The sequence below is a fragment of the Scyliorhinus torazame genome, chromosome 12, assembly GCF_047496885.1.
Source record: "Scyliorhinus torazame isolate Kashiwa2021f chromosome 12, sScyTor2.1, whole genome shotgun sequence".
Classification (NCBI taxonomy): domain Eukaryota; kingdom Metazoa; phylum Chordata; class Chondrichthyes; order Carcharhiniformes; family Scyliorhinidae; genus Scyliorhinus; species Scyliorhinus torazame.
Window position 1 is genome coordinate 204068448 of NC_092718.1, and position 20381 is coordinate 204088828.

At 49.5% G+C, this 20381-nt stretch overlaps 1 protein-coding gene across 3 annotated transcripts in view; it reads right to left on the bottom strand.

Annotated features, from left to right (window-relative positions):
* LOC140386893 (rap1 GTPase-activating protein 2-like) overlaps positions 1-17211 on the bottom strand; it is a 618530-nt gene extending 601319 nt beyond the window's left edge. For all 3 annotated transcript variants that reach the window (XM_072469730.1, XM_072469729.1, XM_072469728.1), the window contains exon 1: positions 17036-17211. In XM_072469730.1, coding sequence (XP_072325831.1) covers positions 17036-17085 — 50 coding nt within the window. In that variant the 5' untranslated portion in view covers positions 17086-17211. The remainder of the gene's footprint in view (positions 1-17035) is intronic.
* Between the last annotated feature and the right edge of the window lie 3170 nt (positions 17212-20381).

The window sequence follows — 20381 nt, forward strand, 5'->3', positions numbered from 1 at the left end:
ATACTGGCACTGGAGCGGGTCCAGCGGAAATTCACACGGATGATCCCAGGAATGGTAGGCTTAACATACGATGAACGTCTGAGGATCCTGGGATTATATTCATTGGTGTTTAGGAGGTTGAGGGGAGATCTAATAGAAACTTACAAGATAATGAATGGCTTAGATAGGGTGGATGTAGGGAAGTTGTTTCCATTAGCAGGGGAGACTAGGACCCGGGGGCACAGCCTTAGAATAAAAGGGAGTCACTTTAGAACAGAGATGAGGAGAAATTTCTTCAGCCAGAGAGTGGTGGGTCTGTGGAATTCATTGCCACAGAGGGCGGTGGAGGCCGGGACGTTGAGTATCTTTAAGACAGAAGTTGATAAATTCTTGATTTCTCAAGGAATTAAGGGCTATGGAGAGAGAGCGGGTAAATGGAGTTGAAATCAGCCATGATTGAATGGTGGAGTGGACTCGATGGGCCGAATGGCCTTACTTCCGCTCCTATGTCTTATGGTCTTAAGGATCTATCTACCCCCACCGTAGAAACTATTCATAGGATCATAGAAACATTACAGTGCAGAAGGAGGCCATTCAACCCATTGAGTCTGCACAGACCCTCTGAGAGAGCAGCCTACCAAGGCCCACGCCGCCACCCTATCCCCGTAACCCACTAACCCCACAGAACCTTTTGGACATTAAGTGGTAATCTACCATGGCCAATCCGCCTACATCTTTGGACCGTGGGAGGAAACCAGAACATTCGGAGAAAACCCTCGCAGACACGGGGAGAACGTGCAAACTCCACACAGACAGCCCCTGGCGCTGTGAGGCAGCAGTGCTAACCGCTGTGCCATCCATAGACGGCAGAGTCAGTGAACCCCTCCTCCAGCGCCTTCTGAGTCAGGGCGTTCCGAAATCCCACAACCTCTCCCCATCTCTGTCCTAAAAGGGTGACCCTTAATTTTAAAACAGTGCCGTCTAGTTCAGGCCTAGTGTGTAAGACGACATATTTGAAGTTGAGCAGGAACGCAGCAGGAACCTCCTTGCAATGACACAGCAACAGAATGAAATAGAGGGTTAGGGAGCCAAGGTGGGCGGATGGTGTTAATTACAGATTAGCTTTGATCTAATTGAATGGTGAAACATGGACAAGGGGCTGAATGTTCCTGGAGATTGTTTGACAAGTAACTTAAATGATGAATGGTTAATATTTCCGTATGGCAGCCTGTTTTGTTAACACTGGCATTAAGCAGTTCATTTAAACTGAGTCAGCACCTCCACTAAAGTAGTAGACAGGGGTTATCATCAAAACAAGGGGGGCGCTACCTCCGTGGAGTGGTAATTAGTGCCACTCTGCTCCTGGTTGCTTACCTGCAAATTAAGTCGCTCTTTTCCAGCCTGTCTTTCTGACTCAGGCCAGGTGAGAACAGTGCATTACAGCGGGTTCCCCAGGGCAGCGGAATCGGAATTAAGTGTAATAACCCTCACACGACCCACGGAGATGACCCAATTGATCTCCCCATGGGACCCGAGGAATATGAGCTCCCCTGCTGAGGGACGGTTGACCGAACAGCGGAGTTTGTTGACCCGGACAGATAAAAACTGGCCAGGACTGGAACTGGGATTTGGGGATTTTTCTGGATGAGACTGCCTTACCTACCCTGCAGCCTCAGATTCAAAAGCCTTTGACAAGCTGGTAACACGTGTGGTGGACCATTGTGTGACCCCAGACTGTGGGAGATGGTGCAGAGGTACAGGTTCAACACGGCCGAGCAAACTCCGGGGGAGTCAGTCACGGAATTCTTGGCGTGCCTGCGGAAGCTGACTGCGGCTATGGGCCATCCCTTCCGGAGATACTGAGGGACCGGCAAGTATGCGGCATAAACAACATGACAACATGGTGGCCCAATGTAAATTGCTAACGGAACCTGAAAAAGGCCAGAGAGATATCCCTGTCACGTGAAAACGCGGAGAAGGGAGTTCTGGAATTCCAGGGCTCACTGGTCATGGAGGTGAATAGCGTCAGGCGGCCCTCATTCCGGTGAAGAGTAGAATATTGGGCCCTGACAATATTCCGGCAATAGTGTGCACCAGACCTCGCCGCATCCCTACCGAGCTGTTCCAGTATGGCTACAACATTGGCATCTACCCAGCAATGTGAAAAATTGTCCGGCTGTGTCCTGTGCCCAAGAAGCAGGACAAATCCAACCCAGACAATTACCGCAACATCAGTCTACTCTCCACCCTCAGCAAAGTGATGGAAGGGATCATCAACAGTGCTATCAAGCGGCACTTACTCAGCAATAACCTGTTTACAGATGCTCAATTTGGGTTCCGCCAGGGTACACTCAGCTCCTGACCTCATTACATCCTTGGTTCAAACATGGGCAAAAGAGCTAAACTCCAGAGGTGAGGTGAGAGTGACTGCCCTTGACATCAAGGCAGCATTTGACCGAGTGTGACATCAAGGAGCCCTAGCTAAACTGGAATCAATGGGAATCAGGAAAACTCTCCGCTGGTTGGAGTCATACCTGGCACAAAGGAAGATGGTTGGACAGCAATCATCTTGGCTCCAGGACATCACTGCAGTAGTTCCACAGTGTAGTGTCCTAGGCCCAACCATCTTCTGCTGCTTCATCAATGACCTCCCTTCCATCATAAGGTCAGAAGTGGGGATGTTTGCGGATGACTGCACAATGTTCAGCATCATTCACAACTCCTCAGATAATGAAGCAGTCTATGTCCAAATGCACCAAGACCTGGACAATATCCAGGCTTGGACTGACAAGTGGAAAGTTACATTCGTGCCACACAAGTGCCAGGCAATGACCATCTCCTACAAGAGAGGATTTAACCACCGCCCCTTGAATTCAATGGCGTTACCATTGCTGAATCCCCTACAATCAACATCCTGGGGATTACCATTGAGCAGAAACTGAACTGGACTAGCCACATTAATACTGTGGCTACTAGGGCAGGTCAAAGGCTAGGAATCCTACAGCGAGTAACTCACCTCCTGACTCCCCAACGCCTGTCCACCATGTACAAGGCAAAAGTCAGGAGTGAAAAGGAATACTCTCCACTTGGATAAGTGCAGCTCCAACAACACTCAAGAAGTTCAACACCATCCAGGACAAAGCAGCCCACTTGATTGCTCCCCCTTCCACAAACATTCAAACCCTCCACCACTGCTGAACAGTGGTAGCCGTGTGTGCCATCTACAAGAGGCACTGCAGTAACTCACCAAGGTTCCTCAGACAACATCTTCCAAACCCACGACCACCTAGAAGGACGAGAGCAGCAGATACGTGGGAACCCCACCACCTGGAGATTCCCCTCCAAGTCACTCACCACCCAGACTTGGAAATATATCGCCGTTCCTTCACTGTCGCTGGGGCAACATCCTGGAACTCCCTCCCCAACAGCACAGTAGGTGTACCTACACCTCGAGGACTGCAGCGGTTCAAGAAGGCAACTCACCATCACCTGAAGGGCAACTAGGGATGGGCAATAAATTGTGGCCTAACCAGCGACGCCCACATCCCACAAATGAATTTTTAAAAAACCAGGCGGCTTTACGAGATCCTGGGCAAATACCCGGACGTTTTCCAGAATGGTTTTGGAAAAATAAAGGGAACCGTGGCCCAAATCTCGGTGGACCTGGAAACCTAGCCAAAGTATTTTGGGGCCCTCCCAGTTTCGTGTGTCTTGTTGTCGAAAGTGGACAACGAGCTCAGCCAGCTGGAAAGCCTGGGGATTATTCGTCCTGTGCAGTTCGCAGGAGTGGGCAGCGCCTGTAGTCCCGGTGCTGAAGCCAGATAAAACTGTCCGCCTGGAATTACAAATTGATGGTGAACAAGGCCTCTCGTTTGGACGGGTACCCAACGCCGACCATGGAGGGCCTTTATGCGAAGTTGGTTGGGATCCCTCCTCCAAATCCGACATGAGCCACGCATACCTCCAGTTGGATCTGGATGCGGCGTCCAGGAGATATGTGACCATCAATACCCTCAGGGGTCTGTATGAATACACCAGGCTTCTGTTTGGGGTATCATCCGCCTGTGCGATCTTTCAGCGAGTTATGGAGAGCATCCTCTAAGGGCTCCCAAGGATGGCCATTTACTTGGATGACGCCCTGATCACCGGGGCTACTGGGAAGGAAAACCTGGATAATTTAGACAAAGCCCTCCGTCGTTTATCTGAGGCAGGCGTCCAACTAAAAAGGGGAAATTGTGTATTTCACGTGAAAGAGGTCCCATACCTGAGGTACCGGCTTGTCAAGGACGGCTTACCCGATGGAGGAGAAGGTTCGAGCTATCAAGTAGGCCCTCACGCCTGAGAATACAACCGAACAACGGTCATTCCGCAAACTGGTAAAATATTACGATCAATTCATCCCGAACTTGGCAACAGTACTGGTCACATGCACTCCTGAATAAACATCAGGAATGGGCATGGAGGGCGCCACAAGATGAGGCGTTTGCCAAGGTGAAGCGACAGCTGTTGTCCTCCAGGCTGCTAACGCATTACCACCCTTCCAGATCATTCCTGATCACGTGTGATGTCTCCACACATGGCATCAGGGTGGTGTTGTCCCATCGGATCGATGGCAGGACGGAGGACGACAACAAGGACTTTGGCCAATGCAGAGCCTAGATACGCTCAGATCGAAAACGAAGGGCTGGCCATAATCTTTGTGGTCAAACAGTTCCCCAAGTAAGTTTATGATCATAACAGACCGCAAACTTTTGCTCAGCCTGTTCAAGGAAGATTAGGCAATCCCACAGATAGTGTCGGCCAGGATACGGCGTTGGGTGCTATTATTGGCAGCATATGAGTACATGTGAGTATCACGCGAATTACGCTCGCTGACTGCCATTGCCGACATGTCCCCCGGCCCCGCCAACAGCAGCCCAAGTCACATTGGCGCTGAACTTTATGTCTTGCCAGTCACAGCCTCGCAGATTCTGGAGTGGACACAAAAGGAGCTGACTTTAGCGAACTTACGCCATATCATCCTGCACAGGGAACTACAGAGAAACTGCCCGAGGAGCTACGGGTTTTTGCGACTAAGCAACAAGAAATTAATGTGGAGGAGGGCATTATCCTGTGGGGTGCCCATGATCTGGTCTCGAGCCAAGGCAGTAAAGTCATCTTGCAGGACCTGCACAATGGACACCTGGGAGTGTCCAAAATGAAGATGCTCGCCAGACATTGTGTGGTGGTTGGGACTTGATGGCGACATTGAGAGGTTAGTGCAGCAGTGCACCCCATGTCAGGAACATTAAACGTTCCCACCAGCAGTATCTCTTCACCCCTGGGAGTGGCCAGGCTGTCCCTGGGTACATTTACACTGATTACACCAGGCCTTTTCAAGGGTCAATGTTCCTGCTACTCGTCGTCCATTCAAAATGGTTGGAGGAGGAGGGGGGAGGGGGGAAAGAGTTCATAACAGACGTCTTCCTGAGAAAGAGGTGAAAGTCTCTCCTTAATGCTGTTTCCCAGTTAAATAGCTGCAGGGCCACCATTGGGTTTGTAGGTGGGATTCCCCTAACATTTTGTTGGGGGGGTGGGAGCACCAGGATTAGAGTAACCCAGAAAATCCAGCCCGAGGGGTCTTTTACATGAACCAATTCTTACCGCAGGCGTTGATATTCTCGTACAGAGTAGAATTTTTGCCATGAGTTCTATTACTTGTTTATCAATTGTTCCCAAAGTTGCAGACTCTCACCGGGAGAGCTCCACACGGCCGGCGACTCACTAGTACTTCATTCTAACAACATGCTTTTTGTGTGGACCAACCTAGATAGGGGGCAGGAAATTTGACTGCAGGGACAACATATGAGCCAAAGCCAAACCCACTTTTCCCTTTGCAGTGGTATTGCTGATACTCAGAGCATTGGTGATGAGATCAGCCTCGTCGGGCGAGTGATCAAATCTGGGATCTTCCTGGTCTCCAAGATCTCAGTCCAAAGGATGTAAATTTGCTCATGGCACCTCCAGAATTCCATCTTATTGATGTGAGTAATTTAAAGAGATAAATGTGATCAGTGAGGTGATGGTATCTTGACTCATTGGTAGCTGACACTCCAGTGCAGTCCTGAGGGAATGCTGCACTGTCAGAGGTACTACCGTTTGGATGAGAAATTCAACCAAGGCCCATTCCGCCAGCTTCGCTGGATGCAAAGAATCCCGTGTCACCATATCGAAGAAGAACAAGGAAGTTATCGCCAGTGTCCTGGTCAATATTTATCCCTCAATCAGCATCGCAAAAACAGGTTGTCTGGTCATGAACACGTTGCTGTTTATGGGAGTTCCCCGTGTGCAGATTGGGGCTGCTGCATTTCGTGCATTACAACCGTGTGCTCTGGAGATCCCGGTTCGAATCCCACCGTGGCAGATGATGGGGTTTGAATTCAATCAAAATTCTGGAATTAAAAAGTCGAACGGTGACCAAGAAACCATTGTTATAAAAACCCATCTGGTTCACCACCCTCCTTTAGGGAAGGGGAAATCTGCCATCTTTACCTGGTCTGGCCTACATGTAACTTCAGACCCACAGCAATATGGTTGACTCTTAACCTTCCCTCTGAAATTGCCTGGCAAGTCACTCAATTTAAGGCAATTAGGGATGGGCAATAAATGCTGGCTCGAGAGCAGTGTCCACATGTCAAGAGTGAATTAAAATAAGACACTTCAAAAAGTAGTTCATTGGTTGCAAAGTGCTTTGGGATGTCCAGATAAGCACCATATAAACCTTTATGTTTATTTCTGGGAACGCTGGGCTAGGCATATGCCTGGTAACAGCTGACGAGAGATGAATCAGCAAGTAGGTTTATTTATTTTTGGGACCAGGACTTCTCCTGTGAGTTTCACAACATGAGGGGCACTGCATCTCTATCCCCTTTGCCCGTCACCCCCCACATCATTTGGTCAGAGGCTGGCTAGACAGTCCAAAATAATGGCAGTGGACTGCCCCCAGGTGCTCATTTTGTTTGGCCACAGTCCAGTTGGCACAGACCGTTGCGGCCTGCCCTCAAAATGAACCTGGCCTCTTACTGGGATTGGCCAGTGGCTTCCGGGCCTGCTCTCGCCAGCTGGCCACCTGCTCTGGGTAAGAATCGGCCCCCACAATCGAAATTGAAGACAGGAAAAAGAAAATGGAAAGTGCTGGCAAACCAAAGTTAAAACAGAAGATACGGAAAGTTGCAGCAGATCAGACAGTATCTGAAAGTGTAAAGGCTGGTTCATGTCTCAAATATAGGCCCTTAATCAAGGGCAAACATTAAGCTAACTTGGTGCTGCTTGGCTTGCAGCTTTACTGAGTGTATACTCAAAATAATCCTCCACAAGAGGGTTCGGCTCTCCCTGTCACAAGTGACGATGACGCATCATCTATTCTTGTCCCTGATATTACGTTGCTTTTAAACACAAAAGTGATAAGTGTACTTTCACCAATTCCCGTGCTCCCAGTACAGGGCTGGCTCAAAAGGAGAGCAAATCAATGAAGCAGTGTTTATAATGAGGTAGCCCATTCTCAGGACACATTCCCTGGGAGCGTGGCTCACTGCTGGGAATGTGGCTGCAGTAAATGACCCAATCATTGAGATGAACATAGGAATATTTATATAAGCTATTCAGCCCCTCAAGCAGGTTCCGCCATTCAATTAGCTGCATCCCTGTTCCATTCACCCTCCTTTGCTGTTTATCTCTGAACGGAACTGCAGATTTTGCAATATCTTTCACAGGTAGTCATGATGCTTTTGTAAACGTGTTCGACAGATTGAATCCAAGGGATAGTTCTTCTATAACACTGTGCCCACTAATGCTCAATATTGTACATTAGGAATGCAGAGAGCCACTTTTCATCTATAAATTGTTACCTGATCCTTTGTCCTAAGTGCTCAAAGAGCCAAGTTGAGATTACTGTTCTGCAAACTCCTGACGACTGGCCCTCAGTTAGATGGTTTCCATTGAAGCACATCAGTGTTTCTACAAGAGAGACAGGGGGCACTTTTCCGGCCGCATTGTGCCCGGCGCAAATCTCGCTGTCAGGAAAATTCCAGGGGAGTCGAAAATCAGGGGCTGGATTCTCCCAAAATGGGACTGTGTCCCCATGTCAGCGTACAAACGGTGGAGTTTTACTCCAGAAATTCCGATAAACAGGTTGAGCTAATTCAATGCCCTGCAGGGGGCTGCCAGGGACCCTGCGTCAATATTGCAGCTTTAGCTGCGGATACAGACCCCCACACCTCCGGTTCGGAGTCCGCGCGCGTGCACAGCGGCGGCCTCCAGCCGCGCCGAGCTCCATGGTGGATTCGAACCGCGGAGCCAGACAGAGAAAGGAGACCCCCCCCCCCCGCGCCCGCCCCCGATCGGGTGCACGCCCGAGCATCAAACTGCGCGGATCTAACGCCCAGCTGCCCATAAGGCCCCCCCTGGCCTCCGATCTCCCCGCCTCCAACCAGGGCGGCTGCGGACTGAGTTCCATGCCGTCGGGATCTCGGCGGGTTGGGAGCGGAGGATTGCTGGGCGGGCCTGTGTCAATGGGCGCTCAGTCGCGTGGCGTACTCCGCGGTCATGCCGATTTTCGGGGCCCGGGGAATCGCCCAGACCAGCGCCGGGCCCGATTGCGGCTTGAAATTGGATTCTCCGCCCCCGCGTTGGCCGCAATTTCGGAGCGGGGCTGCGGAGGATCCAGCCCCAGGTTTCACACCAGGCCCTAAATGGTTTGCAATCTTCCCGGGTCCTTCCCGCTGGCGTGAACCGGATCTCATTGAGAAAGGGCAGGAAGCTGGGGCGTCATTCTCCGACCCCCCCGCCGGGTCGGAGAATCGCCGGGGGCTGCCGTGAATCCCGCCCCCGCCGGTTGCTGAAGTCTCCGGCACCGGAGATTCGGCGGGGGCGAGAATCGCGCTGCGCCGGTTGGCGGGCCCCCCCCGCTCGATTCTCCGGCCCGGATGGGCCGAAGTCCCGCCGATAAATTGCCTGTCCCGCCGGCGTAAATTAAAGCACCTACCTTACCGGCGGGCCAAGGCGGCGTGGCCTGGATCCGGGGGGGGGGGGGCGCGGGCGCGGGGCGATCTGACCCCGGGGGGTGCCCCCACGGTGGCCTGGCCCGCGATCGGGGACCACCAATCCACGGACGGGCCTGTGCCGTGGGGGCACTCTTTCCCTTCCGCCTCCGCCACGGTCTCCACCATGGCGGAGGCGGAAGAGACTCCCTCCACTGCGCATGCGTGGGAATGCCGTCAGCGGCCGCTGACGCTCCCGCGCATGCCCCGACATGTCATTTCTGCGCCAGCTGGCGGGGCAACAAAGGCCGTTTCCGCCAGCTGGCGGGGTGGAAATTCCTCCGGCGTCGGCCTAGCCCCTCAATGTTGGGGCTCGGCCCCCAAAGATGCGGAGCATTCCGCACCTTTGGGGTGGCGCGATGCCCGTCTGATTGGCGCCGTTTTGGACGCCAGTCGCCGGACATCGCGCCGTTTCGGGAGAATTTCGCCCCTGATTCGCATGCATCTGCCTGCATTTTCAGAGGTCTAGTGAATTTAATGTCAGATCTTCCGGGTTCCTGTAATGTTCCCGCCTCCCCAATGGGAAGTCACCCGGGTGCAAATCACTGCTGGTCTATTAAAGCGGGGCCCGGGCAGCATGGACTCTGAGGGCAAGCAAGGAGGTCAGTACCACTCAGCACTTACCTCCAGAGTGCACAAGGGCAAGTCAGCCACTGCCAAGGTGTGGGGGTGGCTGGGGGGGTTATGCTAGGCTGGAGGGCTTCAGGTCGGGGGTCTCCCCTGGGGTGGGGGCCGTGTGATCAGTCTGCTCTCAGGTTTGCTGGAGAACATTTAAATATTTCATTTGAGATCAGTTTCAAAGTTCAGTCTGGTTAAAATGGGCTGTCTGCTCTCTGCTTGTTTCAAAGGCGTTGTGGTTCCTTGTTAACATTCCATGTCACATGCCATTAACATCCTCAAGCCCTTGGTCTGGCAGCTGTCGCCTCATTCAAGGAAGATTTTCCGATTTTAAGACAGCACTGCAGGCTCCATTATGTCTGGAGAGCTCCCTAGAATGTGCACCTGTTCTGTCCGAGCTCACTTGTTTTAAATGAGGTTTCTTTCTATCTCTTAGTTCTGAACTGCATGCTTTTCGTGGAAGCTCGATTTCACCATTCAAGCAGTGAGCACCACTCAAGACATTATAGTGCAAGCTTTCCTCAGTGAGGGCCTTGTCACAGCCACCATTATTCTCTAACTGAGCGCCAGAGAGCTGTGCACAATCCCACACATTACTACCAACAGCCTGGGGGATCTGGCTCCTGATCGGGGCGGGAGGGAGTCTAAAGACTGGAAGCTGTTCACCTCCTGCTGCACTTCCGCGCCCCAGTGTGTGGGAAGGAGATCCTCGGGAAACTTCGGGGTAACTTGCCGGTTGCGCTGTCTCAGGAAATCCTGGGCCAGCAGCAGTGGTGCGGGAGTGGAATAACCGGATACATGAGCACATCTCTGCAGGAATAGAGTGGCATCTGGCTAGAGCGCCCAGGGTACAAAGAGCCATCCTTAGCTAAATAGCACTCACCGCAGATTATTTTACAGAATTAATTTTGTTCACGGCTATCTCTAATGGATGATCAATTATCTGCATTAACCTGACTGATTTCAGCTGAGCCGCAGCTTTCTTACTCATTCATGATACGTTCATGGGCAGCACGGTAGCATTGTGGATAGCACAATTGCTTCACAGCTCCAGGGTCCCAGGTTCGATTCCGGCTTGGGTCACTGTCTGTGCGGAGTCTGCACGTCCTCCCCGTATCTGCGTGGGTTTCCTCCGGGTGCTCCGGTTTCCTCCCACAGTCCAAAGATGTGCAGGGTAGGTGGATTGGCAATGATAAATTGCCCTTAGTGTCCAAAATTGCCCTTGGTGTTGGGTGGAGGTGTTGAGTTTGGGTAGGGTGCTCTTTCCAAGAGCCGGTGCAGACTCGGGGGGCCGAATGGCCTCCTTCTGCACTGTAAATTCAATGATAATCTATGATTAATCTAGGACACAGGTTCGGCACAACATCGTGGGCCGAAGGGCCTGTTCTGTGCTGTATTTTCTATGTTCTATATGATACACTGCACAGTAGCAAACGCTGCAATGTCACACACATGGAGGAGTATGGGGGGGGGGGGGTTATCAAGTAGAATATTGGGAACTGAAAGGGAACGGTATTTTCTCATATCATGCTCACGATTCGGTCGCTCTGCGGAGCCAGTGTTCCAGCTTGTGAGCTGCGTAAAATATCTCTATGTATAAACATGACATTGTGTTGATGCCAGTGAACACGCTCATGGATTTGTAGTCAACAAATCAAAGTTACCGCTTTTTGCCCGGAAGGCAGATTTTGTATGCAAAACAAATGCCTTCCCCATTGCTGAGAGAAGACTCTGAGGGGGTTGATAGAAGGTCGTGCAAACGGCTTTGCAATAATGGCCAGATCATCTGTTTTCGTGGTGTCGATTGAAGGATAAATATTGGGCCCGGGCGCCAGACGTAAAATCCTCCTGCTCTTCCTTGAGATGGTGCCACGGGACCTCAGCAGGAAGATAGGACCTGGGTTCAATATCTCATCTGAAAGACAGTGCCCCCAGCAGTGCAGCATTCCCTCAGTACTGCGCTAGCTGAAGGGTCAGCTTGCAATGGGTCACGATATCAGCATCATCGTTTGTGCCAAGGATTGCAACCGACTTAGTTTGGTCGCCATTTTAAAGGCATACATCCCTTTCCCCGCCCATTCCAGTACAGCGGCAACACTGGCATCCACCCTCCACCTAGCAATGTGGAAAATTGTCCAGGTATGCCCCCCCCCTGCCCCCCCCCACCCGCCCAATAAGCAGGACAAATCCAATCTGGACAAACGTCCCAACAGCCTACTCTGGATCATCAGTAAATTGATGGAAGGCATCATTGATAGTGCTACCCAAGCAACGCTCACACTGCAGTAACTTGCTCACTGATGCTAAATTTGGGTTGCACCAGTGTCACTCAGCTCTTGCCTCATTACAGCCTGGTTTCATACATGGACAAAAGAGTCGAGCTCAAGAGGAGAGGTGAGACTAACTGCCCTCGAAATCAAGGCACTATTCAACTGAGTATGGCATCAAATAGCCCCAGAAAAACAGAAGTTTATAGGAATTGGGGGCGAACCCCCACTGATGGAGTGATACCGAGCACAAAGAAAGATGGCTGTGGTTATAGGAGGTCAATCATCTCACTTCTGGGACATCACTGCAGGAGTTCCTCAGGGTAGTGTCCGACATGCAATCAACTTCAGCTGATTCAGCTTCCCTCCATCATGAGGTCAGAAGTGGGATATTTCACTGATGATTTCACAATGCTCAGCACCATTTGAAATTGCTCAGATACTGAAGCAGTCCTTGTCCAAATGCAGCAAGACCTAAGCAACATTCAGGCTTCAGCCGACAAGTGGCAAGTAACATTCGTGCCACACAAATGCCAGGCAAAGACCATCTCCAACAAGAGAGAATCTAACCGTCTCCCCTTCAGTGGCATTATTGTCTCCGAATCCCCCACTATCAACAACCTGGGGGCTTACCATTGACCAGAAACTGAACTGCACCAGTTGTATAAATACTGTGGCTACATCGACCTTGGGTAGCGTGCTCCTTCCAAGAGCCGGTGCAGACTCGATGGGCCGAATGGCTTCCTGCTGCACTGTAAATTCTATGATCTATGAGCAAGTCAGAAGCTGGGAGTTCTGCAGTGACTAACTCACCTCTTGACTCGTCAAAGCCTGTACACCATCTACAAGGTACAGATCGGGAGTGTGATGGAATACTCTCCACTTGCCTGGTTGAGTGCAACTCCAACAACACTTAAGAAGCTTGATACCATCCAGGACAAGCAGTCGCTTGATTAACATTCCATCACCCCCTTCACCACTGCCATGCAGTGGGAGTAGTGTATACCATCTACAAGGTGCACTGCAGCAACTTTCCAAGGATCCTTCTTCAGCACCTTCCAAACCCATGACCTCTACCACCTAGAAGGACAAGAGCTCTAGACCCCGGAGAACATCACCACCTGCAAGTTCCCTCCAAGCCACACATGATCCTGACTTGAAATCATTTTGCCGTTCCCTCACTGTCGCTGGGTCAAAATCCTGGAACTCGCGCCCTAAGAGCACTGTGTGTAACTAGACCACAGCGGCTACAGTAGTTCAAGAAGGTGAATCACCACCACCTTCTCAAGGGTAATTAGGAATGGGTGATAAATGCTGGTCTTGCCAGCAACACCCACATCTGTAAAATAATTTAAAAAACACAGGATGAAGAGATGGGAGACACAAAACCGCTGCCCTATGATACCAAAGTGATGGGAAAGATTCCTGTGTGACATATTTACACCGGCAAATGGGGATATAGAAATTTAAAATGGGAGTTCACACAGACACAAAAGTGCATGTCACATATTTTGTGGTGGGTATTGCTTGCACTTCACACGTCTGCCTTAATTTGTTTCACATTTCTCTGTCATACTTTGTTGATTACATTCCTGGGCAGCACGGTAGCACAAGTGGCGAGCACTGAGGCTTCACAGCGCCAGGGTCCCAGGTTCGATTCCCTGCTGGGTCACTGTCTGTGCGGAGTCTGCACGTTCTCCCCATGTCTGTGTGGGTTTCCTCCGGGTGCTCCGGTTTCCTCCCACAGTCCAAAGACGTGCAGGTTAGGTGGATTGGCCATGCTAAATTACCCTTGGTGTCCAAAAAAAAGGTTAGGAGGGGTTATTGGGTTACGGGCATAGGGTGGAAGTGAGGGCTTAAGTGGGTCGGTGCAGACCCGATGGGCCGAATGGTCTAATTCTGCACTGTATGTTCTATTGTTATAAAACTGACTATTCTCTGAATGAGCAATGCCAAAGGAGAGCTGCTCAGAAATATCACTGATGTCACACACACTTCCCTCTGCTCTTTTCTCAACCCTTCCTCCACACCCTCCATTCCCATAACTCACAATCCTGTCTGGTACAAATTTTAAAAAACACAGTTCACCAGGACCTGTGAGGGTTTTGTGACAGGAACACAATTGACAGTACAGGACAACATTCGCTGTTACCTATCTATATATATATATCTCACACAGAGTAAAGCCTGACATTTGCACACCTTTCCCTAAAGACAACACTTGACTTTGTCATAAAGCAACCAGTACGCCTGGCAGAATTGTATACACTTCAGTGCAGCGCTGATTCCCTGCATGCCAGATTCTGTGGCCCAAAGTGCCACCTAGTGTCAGTCAATGATGAGTTCCCCAATCCCAGGCTGCTATATTGAACAATACAAGGATCACATTGGGGTATAGGGTCGGAGTAGGGTATGTGGTTTAAGGCAACGCAGCACTAAGAAGTCAGTTCAATCAAAAGACAAAGGTGCTGACTGACTTTCCTTCCTCTTTTGGGTTTCCCCATGCTACATGGGGTCACCACAGTGCTGGGTGATCGCCCTTCATATCAACCACCGTTGAATAAAAAAAGACAGGCCGTTTTACAACTGGATGCTCTTGCTGCCTTGAATTTACATAGCATCAGGACATCCCACAGCACTTTTCAGCTGAGGAAGTGAATTTAATGTGAATAGCCACTGTTGCAATGTAGGATTCACAACATTAATTTGCGCACAGCACGATCCTACAAACGTCAATGAGATAAGTCCAGATAGTCCGTGGTAGTGATGTTGTATGAGGGATGAATTTCGACCAGGATACCGGGAATAACTCGCCAGCTCTCCTCAAAATGGCGCCATGAGATCTTTGACACCCACCTGAGGGGGCAGACAGGGTCTTGGTTTGTTGTCTCGCCTGAAAGATGGCACCTCTGGCAGTGCAGCTCTCCCTCGTTGCTGCACTCAAGTGCCAGCCTTGTTTTTTCCTTCTGCTCAAGTTCTGAAGTGGGGACATGAACCCACGGCCTTCTGACGCAGGGGTTATAACGCTATCAAATGAACCAGGGGCTGACACTTAAAAGAGGGCCCTGTGTGGAATCAGGTCTTGCAAGTTAAGAGCTACAAATCACCCTGATCCATTTTGAAAAGATATCACAGACATAAGAAATATGTTTTCCTTATCTATCAGGAGATGAAGACCCGCAGGCAGCAATAAACAAACAAACCCGTAAAAATGTCTCCAATCCTTCTTAACGACTCTACAAGGATAAATCATTGACCTGTATGAAATTGGTCCTTTAGTCTGTACTGGTATTGAAATACCAGTATGTTGCGGGCAGCACAGTGGCGCAGTGGTTAGCACTGCTGCTTCACGGCACCGAGGTCTCAGGTTCGACCCCAGCTCTGGCTCACTGTCCGTGTGGAGTTTGCACATTCTCCCCGTGTTTGCGTGGGTTTCGCCCCCACAACCCAAAGATGTGCAGGGTAGGTGGATTGGCCACGCTAAATTGCCCCGTAATTGGAAGAAATGAATTGGGTACTCGAAATGTTTAAAAAGTCAATATTTGGTGCAATCTTTATTGGTAATTCATTATATTCAAATGCAATGAAAATAACTTCAAATGCACATTATAAATTAAACAGGATGTTTCAGACATGTCGGTTATGGTATCTGCATACAGGACATTTTACTTATCATATAGGTTCACCATTTAGTTCCTGAAAACAACAAAATCACACTGCAGTCAGTTATTGGTTTTTATTTACTACTTTCAGTTGAATCAATATATTGGGAAAAATGGAAAACATTGACCCATTTATGTGATTTAACCCCTCCTCACACTTGTCTCCACTCCACCTTGTTAATCAAAGCAAAATACTGCTGGATGCTGGAAATCTGAAATTAAATCAGAGAATGCTGTAAAAGCTCAGCAGGCCTGGCAGCATCTGAGGCGAGAGAAACAGAGTTAACGATTCCAGTCTGTACCACTCTTCATCAGAGCTAACATTTCTCCTTCTCTTTAACTCTGAATAAGAGTCACAGATTCCTGTTGGGATTTCGCGTCCATTCCCCCCGGTCGGATCTTCCGGCCCCGCCAATGGTGACCACCACCCCCACCCACAGTAGCTCAGTGGTTAGCACTGTTGCTTCACAGCGCCAGGGTCCCGAGTTCGATTCCCGGCTTGCGCCAGTGTCTGTGCGGAGTCAGATACTACTCCCTGTGTCTGCGTGGGTTTCCTCCGGGTGCTCCGGTTTCCTCCCACAAGTCCCGCAAGCCAAGCTGGTTAGGTGGATTGGACATTCGGATTTCTCCCTCAGTGTACCCGAACAGGCGCCGGAGTGTGGCAACTAGGGGGTTTTCACAGTAACTTCATTGCAGTGTCAATGTAAGCCTACTTGTGACAATAAAGATTATCACCGCCGCAGGTTTCCCCGGAATTGCGACCGGTGAACACCGCAAGTTGTCCTCAACTTCGGCGGGAACGGAAAATCCCACCGACGGCCAGTGGCGGGCTGCCTCCGCCTTTGGAAAACCCGCCGCAGGGGAGGAGGGGGGAAATTGCCAGCCTCTGTTAAACTCTCCACAGATGCTGCCACACCGGCGGAGTTTTCCCAGCAGTTTGTGGCTTTACCCCACCCTGTGCTGTGCCAGGGGATTTCACCGAACAGTCCTCACACTCAGAAAACCGCACAGATCCACAGAACACATCTGAGCCATTTCTTGCCTTAAAAAGAATCAACAATCTTTGGCTTTCAATTTCAACTGCTCAAAGTGGACATGGAACTTGTACAGCCCTCAAATGGTTAAACATCTGGCCAGTGACTCTTGAAACCCTTCTCTCTCTTTCTGTTTAAATAATACAATTCAGATCCCTTTGTTTTTCTGTCGTGAATGCCCCAGTCAAGCATTCAGAGCTGAACCTCCCCACTATTAAACGTAGAGCAATTGTGACATTTAAAACCATAAAGAGGGGAGGGCTGCATGGAACAGTCAATACAGACGCACAACTTAACAACATGGAAGGTTCTTTATCATCCTTCACGTAAATCGGTGCCGATCCACTGCCATCACACAACAGACACTAAACGGTTTCAAAACTGAAAGTCTCACTCACCATTTGACAAGTTCCCACTTTGTTTCCCCCGATTGCTTTTTGCCTGCCATAATTGAGAGCAGTTTCCTCGCTCGGATGGGATCGCCTGCACCTACACAGCAGAGAGTCTAAACAGCGCAGTCTAAACTCCCCAGCCTGCAGTACAGGGTAAATCTCCATCGGTTTAGCTGGAGCTGTACATAGATCCTGTCAGGGTTTTTTTCCCCCCCACCCTCTGGTCCTATTTGGCAGGTCAGCACAGGAAATTGACTGGGTCGTACCAACTTAACTTTGTTCCTTCCCCCGCCCCCATGGACAGTGAAGGAAAGGACCCAAGACAAACACGCTCTTTGTCGAGCTCAGAGGCTGCTGCAGGCAGTGTTCACCTTGTAGCAGCTCTTTGCTGCATCGCTGACATAATTCCAGCTTTTCAATGCTGCAAGGAAGTACACCATCCAGTGAAAGTGGCACGGGCCGACTTCTATCCTTTGCAAAAATGCTCCAGTAATTTGAAGCGGTAATGCTGGACCCCGTAGAAGGTGAGGGAAGGTGAAGCCAATGAAACACTCGAAGATTCTAGGAAATACCTAATTCGCCTTGAATTTTAAGACAGTTTCTAATTTTTTTGTTGTTGAGAATTGCATTTTGCATCCTGCCAAAGGTCAGCTATTTGAAAGAACATGTTTGGGATTTGGGCCCTGGGATGCCAAACGTTTAGATCGTCCCCCATGGATAATCCATGCGACCAGTTGAGAATATGGTCATTTCCTTTACGGCTGCATTAGGGACAACAGGCATGCACTTGACAAGATGCCTGCAGGATTGGCCTGGCGTGACTTGGTCCCTTCCACCTGCAGGACCGATGAATCCATCAATATGGTCGTGATGACAGGCACAAACTCCTGGGTTGAAAGGACCAGGTGAGCCCACAGTTGCCCATTATGCCTGGCAGTGGGTGGGCGTCTCCCACACTTACAAAAACAGCGAGTGGGTGTGAAATGTGCTCAGTAAATGTGTATTGACTGATCGGATCAAATATCCCATAGACCACAAAGCAATCAGCATATTTTGCCTCTTTATAGACAAACACCACATGCCAAACTGCTAATTATGTGGATAAATGCCCCCATTTGAGAACTAGGTCAAGGATGAAACAGAAATCACACAAATTGAATCACATTGATCACTGCAGGTTTCAAAGCTAATTAGATAGTTAAGTTAACTCATGTGTTAGCCATTTATGGCCATTGTCAATCGTAAAGGAACGCCAGCACTAACTTGAGCTCTGGATTTCAGATCCAAACCTTTACCCTTTTTACTATAACTGTACCAGCAGCTAGTTGATGCTCGATCAATAACTCCAGAAGCAAGATTGGAGACAATTGAAGGCTTTATTACACTAGATGTTTCCCCCAGCAGCGCAGGTACAGAAGGCAGCTGCTGGGGAGACACAGACTCTTATACTCCGCCTTTCTGGGCGGAACCAGCAGGCAGGCTTAACCAATGAAAACATGCCAATGACCTCCGACCGGCGCGACGCGATTCCCGCCCCCGCCAAAACCCCCAAATCCCGGCTGGCGGGACTGGTGGGGGGGCAGTCCGGGGGTAGCGAGGGGGGTTAAAGGGGGCAGTTTTTGGCAGGCCGGGTCCGCGTGCGGCCGGCGCCATGTTGCACAGCGCGGCCATGGACCCGGCAATTCTCCAGCCATATCCAAGAGGCTTTACGCTACGTGGCTGCTAGCCCCCCACCGGGCGGAGGATCAGTGCGGGGGCAGACATGGCCGCAGGATTGGAGAATCCAGCCCGATACTGGCCTAGCCCCTTAGTCGGGGACTGTCGTCAAAAATAGTAAGTGATCTCCTGTACAAAAATGGTCCAAATCCATCTCCTCCAATACCAGGAACTAAACATGCTGAGCCTCTGAATTCTGAGATATAAGTATGTGGTTGCCCTGTGCCCTGAGCTGCTACTGCAGAAAGGTGCTGAGGCAAACACTAAAGGAAAGGTAGCAAGAACTCACCACAACAGGCACATGAATATCTATTGTATTATGTTGGTAGTTGTGGAGCAGTTGATAAATTTCCTGAGGTCCAAGTTGCTGACCTTGTTCACACCACTAAGAAGAGACAAAAAACAGAAACTAATACCGACACCTGAACACAAAATCTAGGCTAACACTGCAGTGCAATCCTGTGGGAGTGCTGCACTATCAGAACCACCATGGAGCCATTAATCCGAGGCTCCATGTGCCCTCTCAGATGGACAGAAGAGATGCAATGGCACTATTCGAAGATAAGTAGGGAGTTGCCCCGATGTCTTCTCTTATATTTTCCCTCGTCTAACATCACCAAAATAGATTAGATGGTTATTATTCATTATTCTTTCATAAACATTGCTGTGCACAAATCGCCTACCAATTTTAATCTACATTACAACTGTTACTACATTTCAAAATTATTTAATTGGTTTTAAACTCTTTTGGGATATCCTGTAGTCATGACAGCCACTGTAAATATCGACTTTTTTTTATGAACAGGGAGGATAAAGCTTATAGTCAGTCACAGGCCTGGTAGAATTGATCTGCCCTGTAGTTAAGGAAAAGCAAGAAAGGGATTGGGCAAAATTATATAAAATATGAGGCGAATATATAGAAAACAGTTTGTTGAGAGATTAGAGGGAGTTGTGTGATTCCTGTGGTGTTCTTTGTGATTCTAATCCGCTTGGCTTAGTGTTCACAAAGACCACAACTAGCTTTTATATTAAACAAAGCTAAAGATTTATTTACCCTACTTAATTGGATTCAATACTTACTCCTATATAATAAACAGTTAATAATAAACATACAACCTACATTCATCTACTACTAATCTCTACACGAATACAATAAGTATAATCTGCTCTCACTCACACTATCTTTCCTACAGTCTGTCGTCTAGCCTTCTCCTCAACCCTCTCTCCCAGAAGGCGTAGCATGGATGCTTTATATAGTTCTGCATCTTGCTCCGTCTAGTGGTTGATTTGGACAAAACATTAACCCTTACAGTTCGGTACATTTATCATAATGTCACAAATCCATAACTTTCCCATGAGAAAGTCTTGAGGTATATTTTCCATTCAATGCTGTTTAGCCTACAGTTTTCTGATTAGATCCCAGTAGGCTTCAGTCATCAGAAGGCATCCTCCTTCAGTCAGAGGGATGGAATAATCTGAGATGCATGCTTCTTTCCAGCCACCATTGCCAAGCAACCATTCTCCTCTGGCAGAAGTGCTTCAGTTGAGCAGGGCTCGATCCAAGTTAACCTCTAAAATAGAACGGCCTGCTGTTGCCAGAAACCACTCTCCGTTGGTTCTGACCAGGCAAGCTTCT